The 16009-nt window shown below is 80.8% G+C and overlaps 1 protein-coding gene across 1 annotated transcript in view; it reads right to left on the bottom strand.

Moving 5' to 3' along the window:
• The window catches only part of LOC125034230 (mucin-2-like), a 20061-nt gene extending 5096 nt beyond the window's left edge, over positions 1 to 14965 (bottom strand). Inside the window, exons 1-4 of the mRNA XM_047625946.1 lie at positions 14823 to 14965; positions 14295 to 14445; positions 13208 to 13361; positions 11322 to 11474 (exon numbers count right to left, since the gene is read on the bottom strand). Of these exons, the coding sequence (XP_047481902.1) occupies positions 11322 to 11474; positions 13208 to 13361; positions 14295 to 14445; positions 14823 to 14965 (601 nt within the window). The remainder of the gene's footprint in view (positions 1 to 11321; positions 11475 to 13207; positions 13362 to 14294; positions 14446 to 14822) is intronic.
• Positions 14966 to 16009: the final 1044 nt, after the last annotated feature.

Raw genomic sequence — 16009 nt, 5'->3', positions numbered from 1 at the left:
CCCCCCCCCCCCCCCCCCCCCCCCCCCCCCCCCCCCCCCCCCCCCCCCCCCCCCCCCCCCCCCCCCCCCCCCCCCCCCCCCCCCCCCCCCCCCCCCCCCCCCCCCCCCCCCCCCCCCCCCCCCCCCCCCCCCCCCCCCCCCCCCCCCCCCCCCCCCCCCCCCCCCCCCCCCCCCCCCCCCCCCCCCCCCCCCCCCCCCCCCCCCCCCCCCCCCCCCCCCCCCCCCCCCCCCCCCCCCCCCCCCCCCCCCCCCCCCCCCCCCCCCCCCCCCCCCCCCCCCCCCCCCCCCCCCCCCCCCCCCCCCCCCCCCCCCCCCCCCCCCCCCCCCCCCCCCCCCCCCCCCCCCCCCCCCCCCCCCCCCCCCCCCCCCCCCCCCCCCCCCCCCCCCCCCCCCCCCCCCCCCCCCCCCCCCCCCCCCCCCCCCCCCCCCCCCCCCCCCCCCCCCCCCCCCCCCCCCCCCCCCCCCCCCCCCCCCCCCCCCCCCCCCCCCCCCCCCCCCCCCCCCCCCCCCCCCCCCCCCCCCCCCCCCCCCCCCCCCCCCCCCCCCCCCCCCCCCCCCCCCCCCCCCCCCCCCCCCCCCCCCCCCCCCCCCCCCCCCCCCCCCCCCCCCCCCCCCCCCCCCCCCCCCCCCCCCCCCCCCCCCCCCCCCCCCCCCCCCCCCCCCCCCCCCCCCCCCCCCCCCCCCCCCCCCCCCCCCCCCCCCCCCCCCCCCCCCCCCCCCCCCCCCCCCCCCCCCCCCCCCCCCCCCCCCCCCCCCCCCCCCCCCCCCCCCCCCCCCCCCCCCCCCCCCCCCCCCCCCCCCCCCCCCCCCCCCCCCCCCCCCCCCCCCCCCCCCCCCCCCCCCCCCCCCCCCCCCCCCCCCCCCCCCCCCCCCCCCCCCCCCCCCCCCCCCCCCCCCCCCCCCCCCCCCCCCCCCCCCCCCCCCCCCCCCCCCCCCCCCCCCCCCCCCCCCCCCCCCCCCCCCCCCCCCCCCCCCCCCCCCCCCCCCCCCCCCCCCCCCCCCCCCCCCCCCCCCCCCCCCCCCCCCCCCCCCCCCCCCCCCCCCCCCCCCCCCCCCCCCCCCCCCCCCCCCCCCCCCCCCCCCCCCCCCCCCCCCCCCCCCCCCCCCCCCCCCCCCCCCCCCCCCCCCCCCCCCCCCCCCCCCCCCCCCCCCCCCCCCCCCCCCCCCCCCCCCCCCCCCCCCCCCCCCCCCCCCCCCCCCCCCCCCCCCCCCCCCCCCCCCCCCCCCCCCCCCCCCCCCCCCCCCCCCCCCCCCCCCCCCCCCCCCCCCCCCCCCCCCCCCCCCCCCCCCCCCCCCCCCCCCCCCCCCCCCCCCCCCCCCCCCCCCCCCCCCCCCCCCCCCCCCCCCCCCCCCCCCCCCCCCCCCCCCCCCCCCCCCCCCCCCCCCCCCCCCCCCCCCCCCCCCCCCCCCCCCCCCCCCCCCCCCCCCCCCCCCCCCCCCCCCCCCCCCCCCCCCCCCCCCCCCCCCCCCCCCCCCCCCCCCCCCCCCCCCCCCCCCCCCCCCCCCCCCCCCCCCCCCCCCCCCCCCCCCCCCCCCCCCCCCCCCCCCCCCCCCCCCCCCCCCCCCCCCCCCCCCCCCCCCCCCCCCCCCCCCCCCCCCCCCCCCCCCCCCCCCCCCCCCCCCCCCCCCCCCCCCCCCCCCCCCCCCCCCCCCCCCCCCCCCCCCCCCCCCCCCCCCCCCCCCCCCCCCCCCCCCCCCCCCCCCCCCCCCCCCCCCCCCCCCCCCCCCCCCCCCCCCCCCCCCCCCCCCCCCCCCCCCCCCCCCCCCCCCCCCCCCCCCCCCCCCCCCCCCCCCCCCCCCCCCCCCCCCCCCCCCCCCCCCCCCCCCCCCCCCCCCCCCCCCCCCCCCCCCCCCCCCCCCCCCCCCCCCCCCCCCCCCCCCCCCCCCCCCCCCCCCCCCCCCCCCCCCCCCCCCCCCCCCCCCCCCCCCCCCCCCCCCCCCCCCCCCCCCCCCCCCCCCCCCCCCCCCCCCCCCCCCCCCCCCCCCCCCCCCCCCCCCCCCCCCCCCCCCCCCCCCCCCCCCCCCCCCCCCCCCCCCCCCCCCCCCCCCCCCCCCCCCCCCCCCCCCCCCCCCCCCCCCCCCCCCCCCCCCCCCCCCCCCCCCCCCCCCCCCCCCCCCCCCCCCCCCCCCCCCCCCCCCCCCCCCCCCCCCCCCCCCCCCCCCCCCCCCCCCCCCCCCCCCCCCCCCCCCCCCCCCCCCCCCCCCCCCCCCCCCCCCCCCCCCCCCCCCCCCCCCCCCCCCCCCCCCCCCCCCCCCCCCCCCCCCCCCCCCCCCCCCCCCCCCCCCCCCCCCCCCCCCCCCCCCCCCCCCCCCCCCCCCCCCCCCCCCCCCCCCCCCCCCCCCCCCCCCCCCCCCCCCCCCCCCCCCCCCCCCCCCCCCCCCCCCCCCCCCCCCCCCCCCCCCCCCCCCCCCCCCCCCCCCCCCCCCCCCCCCCCCCCCCCCCCCCCCCCCCCCCCCCCCCCCCCCCCCCCCCCCCCCCCCCCCCCCCCCCCCCCCCCCCCCCCCCCCCCCCCCCCCCCCCCCCCCCCCCCCCCCCCCCCCCCCCCCCCCCCCCCCCCCCCCCCCCCCCCCCCCCCCCCCCCCCCCCCCCCCCCCCCCCCCCCCCCCCCCCCCCCCCCCCCCCCCCCCCCCCCCCCCCCCCCCCCCCCCCCCCCCCCCCCCCCCCCCCCCCCCCCCCCCCCCCCCCCCCCCCCCCCCCCCCCCCCCCCCCCCCCCCCCCCCCCCCCCCCCCCCCCCCCCCCCCCCCCCCCCCCCCCCCCCCCCCCCCCCCCCCCCCCCCCCCCCCCCCCCCCCCCCCCCCCCCCCCCCCCCCCCCCCCCCCCCCCCCCCCCCCCCCCCCCCCCCCCCCCCCCCCCCCCCCCCCCCCCCCCCCCCCCCCCCCCCCCCCCCCCCCCCCCCCCCCCCCCCCCCCCCCCCCCCCCCCCCCCCCCCCCCCCCCCCCCCCCCCCCCCCCCCCCCCCCCCCCCCCCCCCCCCCCCCCCCCCCCCCCCCCCCCCCCCCCCCCCCCCCCCCCCCCCCCCCCCCCCCCCCCCCCCCCCCCCCCCCCCCCCCCCCCCCCCCCCCCCCCCCCCCCCCCCCCCCCCCCCCCCCCCCCCCCCCCCCCCCCCCCCCCCCCCCCCCCCCCCCCCCCCCCCCCCCCCCCCCCCCCCCCCCCCCCCCCCCCCCCCCCCCCCCCCCCCCCCCCCCCCCCCCCCCCCCCCCCCCCCCCCCCCCCCCCCCCCCCCCCCCCCCCCCCCCCCCCCCCCCCCCCCCCCCCCCCCCCCCCCCCCCCCCCCCCCCCCCCCCCCCCCCCCCCCCCCCCCCCCCCCCCCCCCCCCCCCCCCCCCCCCCCCCCCCCCCCCCCCCCCCCCCCCCCCCCCCCCCCCCCCCCCCCCCCCCCCCCCCCCCCCCCCCCCCCCCCCCCCCCCCCCCCCCCCCCCCCCCCCCCCCCCCCCCCCCCCCCCCCCCCCCCCCCCCCCCCCCCCCCCCCCCCCCCCCCCCCCCCCCCCCCCCCCCCCCCCCCCCCCCCCCCCCCCCCCCCCCCCCCCCCCCCCCCCCCCCCCCCCCCCCCCCCCCCCCCCCCCCCCCCCCCCCCCCCCCCCCCCCCCCCCCCCCCCCCCCCCCCCCCCCCCCCCCCCCCCCCCCCCCCCCCCCCCCCCCCCCCCCCCCCCCCCCCCCCCCCCCCCCCCCCCCCCCCCCCCCCCCCCCCCCCCCCCCCCCCCCCCCCCCCCCCCCCCCCCCCCCCCCCCCCCCCCCCCCCCCCCCCCCCCCCCCCCCCCCCCCCCCCCCCCCCCCCCCCCCCCCCCCCCCCCCCCCCCCCCCCCCCCCCCCCCCCCCCCCCCCCCCCCCCCCCCCCCCCCCCCCCCCCCCCCCCCCCCCCCCCCCCCCCCCCCCCCCCCCCCCCCCCCCCCCCCCCCCCCCCCCCCCCCCCCCCCCCCCCCCCCCCCCCCCCCCCCCCCCCCCCCCCCCCCCCCCCCCCCCCCCCCCCCCCCCCCCCCCCCCCCCCCCCCCCCCCCCCCCCCCCCCCCCCCCCCCCCCCCCCCCCCCCCCCCCCCCCCCCCCCCCCCCCCCCCCCCCCCCCCCCCCCCCCCCCCCCCCCCCCCCCCCCCCCCCCCCCCCCCCCCCCCCCCCCCCCCCCCCCCCCCCCCCCCCCCCCCCCCCCCCCCCCCCCCCCCCCCCCCCCCCCCCCCCCCCCCCCCCCCCCCCCCCCCCCCCCCCCCCCCCCCCCCCCCCCCCCCCCCCCCCCCCCCCCCCCCCCCCCCCCCCCCCCCCCCCCCCCCCCCCCCCCCCCCCCCCCCCCCCCCCCCCCCCCCCCCCCCCCCCCCCCCCCCCCCCCCCCCCCCCCCCCCCCCCCCCCCCCCCCCCCCCCCCCCCCCCCCCCCCCCCCCCCCCCCCCCCCCCCCCCCCCCCCCCCCCCCCCCCCCCCCCCCCCCCCCCCCCCCCCCCCCCCCCCCCCCCCCCCCCCCCCCCCCCCCCCCCCCCCCCCCCCCCCCCCCCCCCCCCCCCCCCCCCCCCCCCCCCCCCCCCCCCCCCCCCCCCCCCCCCCCCCCCCCCCCCCCCCCCCCCCCCCCCCCCCCCCCCCCCCCCCCCCCCCCCCCCCCCCCCCCCCCCCCCCCCCCCCCCCCCCCCCCCCCCCCCCCCCCCCCCCCCCCCCCCCCCCCCCCCCCCCCCCCCCCCCCCCCCCCCCCCCCCCCCCCCCCCCCCCCCCCCCCCCCCCCCCCCCCCCCCCCCCCCCCCCCCCCCCCCCCCCCCCCCCCCCCCCCCCCCCCCCCCCCCCCCCCCCCCCCCCCCCCCCCCCCCCCCCCCCCCCCCCCCCCCCCCCCCCCCCCCCCCCCCCCCCCCCCCCCCCCCCCCCCCCCCCCCCCCCCCCCCCCCCCCCCCCCCCCCCCCCCCCCCCCCCCCCCCCCCCCCCCCCCCCCCCCCCCCCCCCCCCCCCCCCCCCCCCCCCCCCCCCCCCCCCCCCCCCCCCCCCCCCCCCCCCCCCCCCCCCCCCCCCCCCCCCCCCCCCCCCCCCCCCCCCCCCCCCCCCCCCCCCCCCCCCCCCCCCCCCCCCCCCCCCCCCCCCCCCCCCCCCCCCCCCCCCCCCCCCCCCCCCCCCCCCCCCCCCCCCCCCCCCCCCCCCCCCCCCCCCCCCCCCCCCCCCCCCCCCCCCCCCCCCCCCCCCCCCCCCCCCCCCCCCCCCCCCCCCCCCCCCCCCCCCCCCCCCCCCCCCCCCCCCCCCCCCCCCCCCCCCCCCCCCCCCCCCCCCCCCCCCCCCCCCCCCCCCCCCCCCCCCCCCCCCCCCCCCCCCCCCCCCCCCCCCCCCCCCCCCCCCCCCCCCCCCCCCCCCCCCCCCCCCCCCCCCCCCCCCCCCCCCCCCCCCCCCCCCCCCCCCCCCCCCCCCCCCCCCCCCCCCCCCCCCCCCCCCCCCCCCCCCCCCCCCCCCCCCCCCCCCCCCCCCCCCCCCCCCCCCCCCCCCCCCCCCCCCCCCCCCCCCCCCCCCCCCCCCCCCCCCCCCCCCCCCCCCCCCCCCCCCCCCCCCCCCCCCCCCCCCCCCCCCCCCCCCCCCCCCCCCCCCCCCCCCCCCCCCCCCCCCCCCCCCCCCCCCCCCCCCCCCCCCCCCCCCCCCCCCCCCCCCCCCCCCCCCCCCCCCCCCCCCCCCCCCCCCCCCCCCCCCCCCCCCCCCCCCCCCCCCCCCCCCCCCCCCCCCCCCCCCCCCCCCCCCCCCCCCCCCCCCCCCCCCCCCCCCCCCCCCCCCCCCCCCCCCCCCCCCCCCCCCCCCCCCCCCCCCCCCCCCCCCCCCCCCCCCCCCCCCCCCCCCCCCCCCCCCCCCCCCCCCCCCCCCCCCCCCCCCCCCCCCCCCCCCCCCCCCCCCCCCCCCCCCCCCCCCCCCCCCCCCCCCCCCCCCCCCCCCCCCCCCCCCCCCCCCCCCCCCCCCCCCCCCCCCCCCCCCCCCCCCCCCCCCCCCCCCCCCCCCCCCCCCCCCCCCCCCCCCCCCCCCCCCCCCCCCCCCCCCCCCCCCCCCCCCCCCCCCCCCCCCCCCCCCCCCCCCCCCCCCCCCCCCCCCCCCCCCCCCCCCCCCCCCCCCCCCCCCCCCCCCCCCCCCCCCCCCCCCCCCCCCCCCCCCCCCCCCCCCCCCCCCCCCCCCCCCCCCCCCCCCCCCCCCCCCCCCCCCCCCCCCCCCCCCCCCCCCCCCCCCCCCCCCCCCCCCCCCCCCCCCCCCCCCCCCCCCCCCCCCCCCCCCCCCCCCCCCCCCCCCCCCCCCCCCCCCCCCCCCCCCCCCCCCCCCCCCCCCCCCCCCCCCCCCCCCCCCCCCCCCCCCCCCCCCCCCCCCCCCCCCCCCCCCCCCCCCCCCCCCCCCCCCCCCCCCCCCCCCCCCCCCCCCCCCCCCCCCCCCCCCCCCCCCCCCCCCCCCCCCCCCCCCCCCCCCCCCCCCCCCCCCCCCCCCCCCCCCCCCCCCCCCCCCCCCCCCCCCCCCCCCCCCCCCCCCCCCCCCCCCCCCCCCCCCCCCCCCCCCCCCCCCCCCCCCCCCCCCCCCCCCCCCCCCCCCCCCCCCCCCCCCCCCCCCCCCCCCCCCCCCCCCCCCCCCCCCCCCCCCCCCCCCCCCCCCCCCCCCCCCCCCCCCCCCCCCCCCCCCCCCCCCCCCCCCCCCCCCCCCCCCCCCCCCCCCCCCCCCCCCCCCCCCCCCCCCCCCCCCCCCCCCCCCCCCCCCCCCCCCCCCCCCCCCCCCCCCCCCCCCCCCCCCCCCCCCCCCCCCCCCCCCCCCCCCCCCCCCCCCCCCCCCCCCCCCCCCCCCCCCCCCCCCCCCCCCCCCCCCCCCCCCCCCCCCCCCCCCCCCCCCCCCCCCCCCCCCCCCCCCCCCCCCCCCCCCCCCCCCCCCCCCCCCCCCCCCCCCCCCCCCCCCCCCCCCCCCCCCCCCCCCCCCCCCCCCCCCCCCCCCCCCCCCCCCCCCCCCCCCCCCCCCCCCCCCCCCCCCCCCCCCCCCCCCCCCCCCCCCCCCCCCCCCCCCCCCCCCCCCCCCCCCCCCCCCCCCCCCCCCCCCCCCCCCCCCCCCCCCCCCCCCCCCCCCCCCCCCCCCCCCCCCCCCCCCCCCCCCCCCCCCCCCCCCCCCCCCCCCCCCCCCCCCCCCCCCCCCCCCCCCCCCCCCCCCCCCCCCCCCCCCCCCCCCCCCCCCCCCCCCCCCCCCCCCCCCCCCCCCCCCCCCCCCCCCCCCCCCCCCCCCCCCCCCCCCCCCCCCCCCCCCCCCCCCCCCCCCCCCCCCCCCCCCCCCCCCCCCCCCCCCCCCCCCCCCCCCCCCCCCCCCCCCCCCCCCCCCCCCCCCCCCCCCCCCCCCCCCCCCCCCCCCCCCCCCCCCCCCCCCCCCCCCCCCCCCCCCCCCCCCCCCCCCCCCCCCCCCCCCCCCCCCCCCCCCCCCCCCCCCCCCCCCCCCCCCCCCCCCCCCCCCCCCCCCCCCCCCCCCCCCCCCCCCCCCCCCCCCCCCCCCCCCCCCCCCCCCCCCCCCCCCCCCCCCCCCCCCCCCCCCCCCCCCCCCCCCCCCCCCCCCCCCCCCCCCCCCCCCCCCCCCCCCCCCCCCCCCCCCCCCCCCCCCCCCCCCCCCCCCCCCCCCCCCCCCCCCCCCCCCCCCCCCCCCCCCCCCCCCCCCCCCCCCCCCCCCCCCCCCCCCCCCCCCCCCCCCCCCCCCCCCCCCCCCCCCCCCCCCCCCCCCCCCCCCCCCCCCCCCCCCCCCCCCCCCCCCCCCCCCCCCCCCCCCCCCCCCCCCCCCCCCCCCCCCCCCCCCCCCCCCCCCCCCCCCCCCCCCCCCCCCCCCCCCCCCCCCCCCCCCCCCCCCCCCCCCCCCCCCCCCCCCCCCCCCCCCCCCCCCCCCCCCCCCCCCCCCCCCCCCCCCCCCCCCCCCCCCCCCCCCCCCCCCCCCCCCCCCCCCCCCCCCCCCCCCCCCCCCCCCCCCCCCCCCCCCCCCCCCCCCCCCCCCCCCCCCCCCCCCCCCCCCCCCCCCCCCCCCCCCCCCCCCCCCCCCCCCCCCCCCCCCCCCCCCCCCCCCCCCCCCCCCCCCCCCCCCCCCCCCCCCCCCCCCCCCCCCCCCCCCCCCCCCCCCCCCCCCCCCCCCCCCCCCCCCCCCCCCCCCCCCCCCCCCCCCCCCCCCCCCCCCCCCCCCCCCCCCCCCCCCCCCCCCCCCCCCCCCCCCCCCCCCCCCCCCCCCCCCCCCCCCCCCCCCCCCCCCCCCCCCCCCCCCCCCCCCCCCCCCCCCCCCCCCCCCCCCCCCCCCCCCCCCCCCCCCCCCCCCCCCCCCCCCCCCCCCCCCCCCCCCCCCCCCCCCCCCCCCCCCCCCCCCCCCCCCCCCCCCCCCCCCCCCCCCCCCCCCCCCCCCCCCCCCCCCCCCCCCCCCCCCCCCCCCCCCCCCCCCCCCCCCCCCCCCCCCCCCCCCCCCCCCCCCCCCCCCCCCCCCCCCCCCCCCCCCCCCCCCCCCCCCCCCCCCCCCCCCCCCCCCCCCCCCCCCCCCCCCCCCCCCCCCCCCCCCCCCCCCCCCCCCCCCCCCCCCCCCCCCCCCCCCCCCCCCCCCCCCCCCCCCCCCCCCCCCCCCCCCCCCCCCCCCCCCCCCCCCCCCCCCCCCCCCCCCCCCCCCCCCCCCCCCCCCCCCCCCCCCCCCCCCCCCCCCCCCCCCCCCCCCCCCCCCCCCCCCCCCCCCCCCCCCCCCCCCCCCCCCCCCCCCCCCCCCCCCCCCCCCCCCCCCCCCCCCCCCCCCCCCCCCCCCCCCCCCCCCCCCCCCCCCCCCCCCCCCCCCCCCCCCCCCCCCCCCCCCCCCCCCCCCCCCCCCCCCCCCCCCCCCCCCCCCCCCCCCCCCCCCCCCCCCCCCCCCCCCCCCCCCCCCCCCCCCCCCCCCCCCCCCCCCCCCCCCCCCCCCCCCCCCCCCCCCCCCCCCCCCCCCCCCCCCCCCCCCCCCCCCCCCCCCCCCCCCCCCCCCCCCCCCCCCCCCCCCCCCCCCCCCCCCCCCCCCCCCCCCCCCCCCCCCCCCCCCCCCCCCCCCCCCCCCCCCCCCCCCCCCCCCCCCCCCCCCCCCCCCCCCCCCCCCCCCCCCCCCCCCCCCCCCCCCCCCCCCCCCCCCCCCCCCCCCCCCCCCCCCCCCCCCCCCCCCCCCCCCCCCCCCCCCCCCCCCCCCCCCCCCCCCCCCCCCCCCCCCCCCCCCCCCCCCCCCCCCCCCCCCCCCCCCCCCCCCCCCCCCCCCCCCCCCCCCCCCCCCCCCCCCCCCCCCCCCCCCCCCCCCCCCCCCCCCCCCCCCCCCCCCCCCCCCCCCCCCCCCCCCCCCCCCCCCCCCCCCCCCCCCCCCCCCCCCCCCCCCCCCCCCCCCCCCCCCCCCCCCCCCCCCCCCCCCCCCCCCCCCCCCCCCCCCCCCCCCCCCCCCCCCCCCCCCCCCCCCCCCCCCCCCCCCCCCCCCCCCCCCCCCCCCCCCCCCCCCCCCCCCCCCCCCCCCCCCCCCCCCCCCCCCCCCCCCCCCCCCCCCCCCCCCCCCCCCCCCCCCCCCCCCCCCCCCCCCCCCCCCCCCCCCCCCCCCCCCCCCCCCCCCCCCCCCCCCCCCCCCCCCCCCCCCCCCCCCCCCCCCCCCCCCCCCCCCCCCCCCCCCCCCCCCCCCCCCCCCCCCCCCCCCCCCCCCCCCCCCCCCCCCCCCCCCCCCCCCCCCCCCCCCCCCCCCCCCCCCCCCCCCCCCCCCCCCCCCCCCCCCCCCCCCCCCCCCCCCCCCCCCCCCCCCCCCCCCCCCCCCCCCCCCCCCCCCCCCCCCCCCCCCCCCCCCCCCCCCCCCCCCCCCCCCCCCCCCCCCCCCCCCCCCCCCCCCCCCCCCCCCCCCCCCCCCCCCCCCCCCCCCCCCCCCCCCCCCCCCCCCCCCCCCCCCCCCCCCCCCCCCCCCCCCCCCCCCCCCCCCCCCCCCCCCCCCCCCCCCCCCCCCCCCCCCCCCCCCCCCCCCCCCCCCCCCCCCCCCCCCCCCCCCCCCCCCCCCCCCCCCCCCCCCCCCCCCCCCCCCCCCCCCCCCCCCCCCCCCCCCCCCCCCCCCCCCCCCCCCCCCCCCCCCCCCCCCCCCCCCCCCCCCCCCCCCCCCCCCCCCCCCCCCCCCCCCCCCCCCCCCCCCCCCCCCCCCCCCCCCCCCCCCCCCCCCCCCCCCCCCCCCCCCCCCCCCCCCCCCCCCCCCCCCCCCCCCCCCCCCCCCCCCCCCCCCCCCCCCCCCCCCCCCCCCCCCCCCCCCCCCCCCCCCCCCCCCCCCCCCCCCCCCCCCCCCCCCCCCCCCCCCCCCCCCCCCCCCCCCCCCCCCCCCCCCCCCCCCCCCCCCCCCCCCCCCCCCCCCCCCCCCCCCCCCCCCCCCCCCCCCCCCCCCCCCCCCCCCCCCCCCCCCCCCCCCCCCCCCCCCCCCCCCCCCCCCCCCCCCCCCCCCCCCCCCCCCCCCCCCCCCCCCCCCCCCCCCCCCCCCCCCCCCCCCCCCCCCCCCCCCCCCCCCCCCCCCCCCCCCCCCCCCCCCCCCCCCCCCCCCCCCCCCCCCCCCCCCCCCCCCCCCCCCCCCCCCCCCCCCCCCCCCCCCCCCCCCCCCCCCCCCCCCCCCCCCCCCCCCCCCCCCCCCCCCCCCCCCCCCCCCCCCCCCCCCCCCCCCCCCCCCCCCCCCCCCCCCCCCCCCCCCCCCCCCCCCCCCCCCCCCCCCCCCCCCCCCCCCCCCCCCCCCCCCCCCCCCCCCCCCCCCCCCCCCCCCCCCCCCCCCCCCCCCCCCCCCCCCCCCCCCCCCCCCCCCCCCCCCCCCCCCCCCCCCCCCCCCCCCCCCCCCCCCCCCCCCCCCCCCCCCCCCCCCCCCCCCCCCCCCCCCCCCCCCCCCCCCCCCCCCCCCCCCCCCCCCCCCCCCCCCCCCCCCCCCCCCCCCCCCCCCCCCCCCCCCCCCCCCCCCCCCCCCCCCCCCCCCCCCCCCCCCCCCCCCCCCCCCCCCCCCCCCCCCCCCCCCCCCCCCCCCCCCCCCCCCCCCCCCCCCCCCCCCCCCCCCCCCCCCCCCCCCCCCCCCCCCCCCCCCCCCCCCCCCCCCCCCCCCCCCCCCCCCCCCCCCCCCCCCCCCCCCCCCCCCCCCCCCCCCCCCCCCCCCCCCCCCCCCCCCCCCCCCCCCCCCCCCCCCCCCCCCCCCCCCCCCCCCCCCCCCCCCCCCCCCCCCCCCCCCCCCCCCCCCCCCCCCCCCCCCCCCCCCCCCCCCCCCCCCCCCCCCCCCCCCCCCCCCCCCCCCCCCCCCCCCCCCCCCCCCCCCCCCCCCCCCCCCCCCCCCCCCCCCCCCCCCCCCCCCCCCCCCCCCCCCCCCCCCCCCCCCCCCCCCCCCCCCCCCCCCCTATGACATTATCGGCTCTCCTTACCTTCTGCGCATGCGCGACGGCAGCCAGGGCCACCAGCGCGAGCACTATCAGCGTGAAGCCTCTCATGATTTTCGCCCGAGGAACGCCTTGGTGGATTCCTCGCTGCTAAAGACCCGTGGACGATACTGGTGGCGATGGTAGGGGACTGCCGATCTTATATACAGCAAAGGCTGAGTTACGGAATAGTGTAATAGCCATATGGCGAGTGGTGTCATGTGTGGGAGCGAAAGAAAGAAAGGTTTTGATTGGTTTTCACCTGTGTCGGATTCTTGACTCTGATTGGCTAACTGGCATCGGGAAGAGTATGGAGAGAGAGAGCAGAGGGGAAAGAGGACACACATTCAGATATAGTTACAATGGAGGGAAGACTGGTAAAGATTAATTGACAGGGAGAGAGGGGGAATGGGGGGAGGGAGAAAGAGAGAGGGAGAGATAATCAAGACGAGGAAGAAAAAAAAAAAAAAATGATGTAAATGACACGTACAATATAATCATCCAATCAGCTGTATATGTATATGTATTTATAATTATGTTCATTTCTGTCTCCCTCTCCTTCCCTCTGTCTCTATCTCTCCCTCCCTCCCTCTCTCCCTCTAAGTCTCTCTTTATATATAGAGATATATACATGTATACACACACATATATATTAAATATTTGTGTGTATACATATAAATTATATGGATAATTTTATCGTGTAGAGTATTAATTATCACTTTGTCCTAGGTAGATATGCGCTTTTCCTTGTGACAGACCTGTTCTTATCTACTGAATATATATCTATATATATACATATGTATGCATCTATCCATCATATATATATCCTCTCTCTCCGTATATATATATGTATATATATAATATAGGTAATGTTTATGGTGCTTGTTAGATCTTACTTGCACAATTCTTTTGAGGGTCGCGTGGCATGGTTTGTTTAGGACTGGCCCTCCGGTCTCAAACCCTGAGTGACCTAGGTTCGAGGCCTGGCCAAGGAGATTGATATATATCTATATCACTGCGGCATTATTCAATTTTTCATATATGTACATATACATATATATATATCTTTATATACATATACACACATAACCCCCCCCCCCCACACACACACACACATACGTGTGAGTGTATATGTATACATATACGTATATATATCATGTTTAGCTAGACACATATAGATAGCTTTATATATATATATATATATATATATATATATTTACACACTCACACACACGACACATACATGTGTGTATATATATATACACATACATATTTATGTATATATATACATACACATATAAGTGTGCGTGTGTGTATATATATATACATTTATGTATATGTACAAAGCTATATATATATATATATATATATATATATATATATATATATATATATATATATATATGATATATATACACACAACATACGCACACATATATGTGTGGATATATATGTATATATATGTATGTATACACACATACACACACATTTCTGTATGTACAAAGCTATCTATCTATCTATCTATCTATATATATATATTTAGCTATACATATATATATACAAATATACGTATGTATATACATGCATATGCATAAACATATACATATATATGTTTATATATCATACATATATATGTATATAAATTATATATATATATATATATATATAAACACAAACACACAAATGTCTTTTTGGGGGGTGTTGAGTCAAAATTCTTCCATTGTTTTGACTGGGCATTAGATTCACTCTGTGTTATTACTCTGTCAAAAAATCCTCCTGATTTTCTTGACTGATGGCTACAAGAGCCTTGGAACAATGGACTCGTCCCTGCTTTCAAAAAAGTGTCAGTAGCCCGGGAACCCATCGAGCAGACAACTTTGGCATATACAAACCCAACGCTAGTCTTGATATCTTGGGCTGAGTGACGAACGGTACTACGGCGATCAAACAAAGTGGCATCTCCGTTTGATGGATGGCGTCTTCATCAAAGGCAGACTGGGGTCGCCCTGGGATAGGAGCCGTTTCTACAGATCTACCACACCTGAACTAGCGATGCCAATGTTTAACAACGTCATATGATGGGGCATCCTCCCCTTTCAATTCATCGAAGGTCTCTTGTGGTGTGCGGCTATTCAAATATAAAATCCTGATCACTGCTCGATACTTCAGTGGTTCCATTTGCACACCTAACTGCACCTTCACCGCTGAAACAGAAAACATTTTATTAGTTGACAATAGGAAGTCAATAAGTGTATGTATGTATATATGTGTGCAGGTGTCTTTATATGTATATCATGCGTATACATACATATACCCGTAGATATACATTCCTATGGAAATGTACACACACACACACACACACACACACACATATATATATATATATATATATATATATATATACACATATACATACACACACACATATATACATACACAAACATATATACACGCACACATTTACATATATATGTATATATATATACACATATACATACACACACACATATATACATACACAAACAGATATACACGCACACATTTACATATATATGTATATGTATGTATGTATATACATGATATATATTTATAACACACACACACACGCACTGTCACACACACACACATATATATATACACACACACCCTCCCACACTCACACGCATACACATACATGCACCCACATATATATATATATATATATATATATACACTATATATACTGTATGCACACACATATATCTATATATATCTGTCTATCTATCCATATCTCCTATATATGTGTATGTGTCGGGGTGCGTGTGTTTGTTTGTATGTTTGTGTGTGCTTGTGTGTGTGATAACGATAATAACAGTAACAATGATTACAGAATAGTATCAGTGATTATAATGGAATAACAAACTAAAATAGTTACTCCTATTAACATTATTATCCGCAGGATTGTTATTCCTTTTTGAATAGTACAATAGGTTTACACACTCTCAGCACTTGTTTTCTGATAAAGGTGCCAGATGTAAGATGAGCTGGATATGTTAGTGTTTTAGTTCCTTTATAATATTTTACCAGCAAACGTTTGTCCCTAATACAAAGTGATATGGTTATAGCCTCGTTTATCACTGAAGGTAGTAAACTTCAAAGAGAAGGACGCAGGGACAATTGCCAAATATTTCTGTGTCTGAGGTTACATACATTTTACTTTTGATTTTCTTTCTTTTCTATTATAATGAATGCAACTCTGCTAACTCTATTTTCATTTTTATTTAGTAAGACTTTATTATCCTCTTTCTGAGTAAATGAAAACCATCTAAGAAACACTGGAACGTGCTAATGACTCTCTCTGTTGGGTCATGACAAGACTGCTAATTTGACCTTTTGTAAACAAGATTTTAGGTCACCCATCCATCCCATGATTTATAGCTTTGTATGATTGTGATCATTACTATTGTCGTTATTACGCGTTTCTAAATATTCCCATCGCCATTATTAATATTATTATTGTAGAGTTACATCATATCAGTTAGTTTCGAAGCTCGGTACTCACCAGTTGCAGTTGAAAAGGTATCAATGAAAATTAAAAACTTTCTTATGGAGCCATGGTCGAAACGCACCAAATGCATCAAGTTATTGTCATTCTTACCTTCTTCTACCATCTACATATATGTTTGTGTGTGTGACCATATATGTATGTGTATTTATATATATATATATAAATATATATATATATATATATATATATATATATATTTGTATGTATGTATATGTATATATGTATATATACATACATACATACATAGACAAATCTGTGTGTACATACACACACACACACACATACACACACACACACACACATACACACACACACACACACATATATATATGTATTTATATATGTGTGTGTGTGTTTAAAAGAAACAACTGATACACTGAATCTATGCACACACAGAGGAAATAAAATATATGATTAAACAGCATAGCTTGACTTTTCAAACTACTTAGATTCCAAAGTTCACTGTGACAATAGTAGAAGATAAGAGTGACAATAACTTGATGCATTTTGCGCGTTTCGACCATGGCCCCATAAAAACGTTTTTAATTTTCATTGATACCTTTTCAACTTGCAACTGCTGAGTACCGAGCTTCGAAACTAACTTATATGATGTAACTTTACAATAATATTATAATAAGGGAAACGACAACGGCAATCCGCAAGGACTTACTTGAACCAATTGTAACACAGAGAAGAAATGTATGTAAAATAATAATATATATGTACTAGTAACTCGTCACGACTGACAAAATCGCGGGCAATAGAGATACGTCATAGATCTTTACGCCTGCAAATACGACAGCAACCAACCCTATCAATGAAAGGTTTCAATGTATTTTGTTCTGCGTGGATGAGTGAGTGAGTGAGCGTGTGTGTGTGAGCGACAGGGAGCGTCAATGAGAATGAAAGTGAGAGTGACTTCGCAGAGCGGACATGTATGCAAAACACTTGAACAAGCTATAGAATTAATACGAAATTATTTCAACTACCACACTGAATTCAACATTTAATGATATACGATAGAATGACGCACTAATAAACGGTGACGTGAAAAATATTCGCAAGCTTCTCGCAAGCGAATCTTCTCGGGGTCAGCAAATCTCCAGAGGTAGCCATGTCTAGCTGCGCATTGACGGAGGATCTTAAC

This window comes from Penaeus chinensis, chromosome 2 (assembly GCF_019202785.1).
Source record: "Penaeus chinensis breed Huanghai No. 1 chromosome 2, ASM1920278v2, whole genome shotgun sequence".
Classification (NCBI taxonomy): domain Eukaryota; kingdom Metazoa; phylum Arthropoda; class Malacostraca; order Decapoda; family Penaeidae; genus Penaeus; species Penaeus chinensis.
This window is presented reverse-complemented; position numbering and strand designations above follow the sequence as displayed.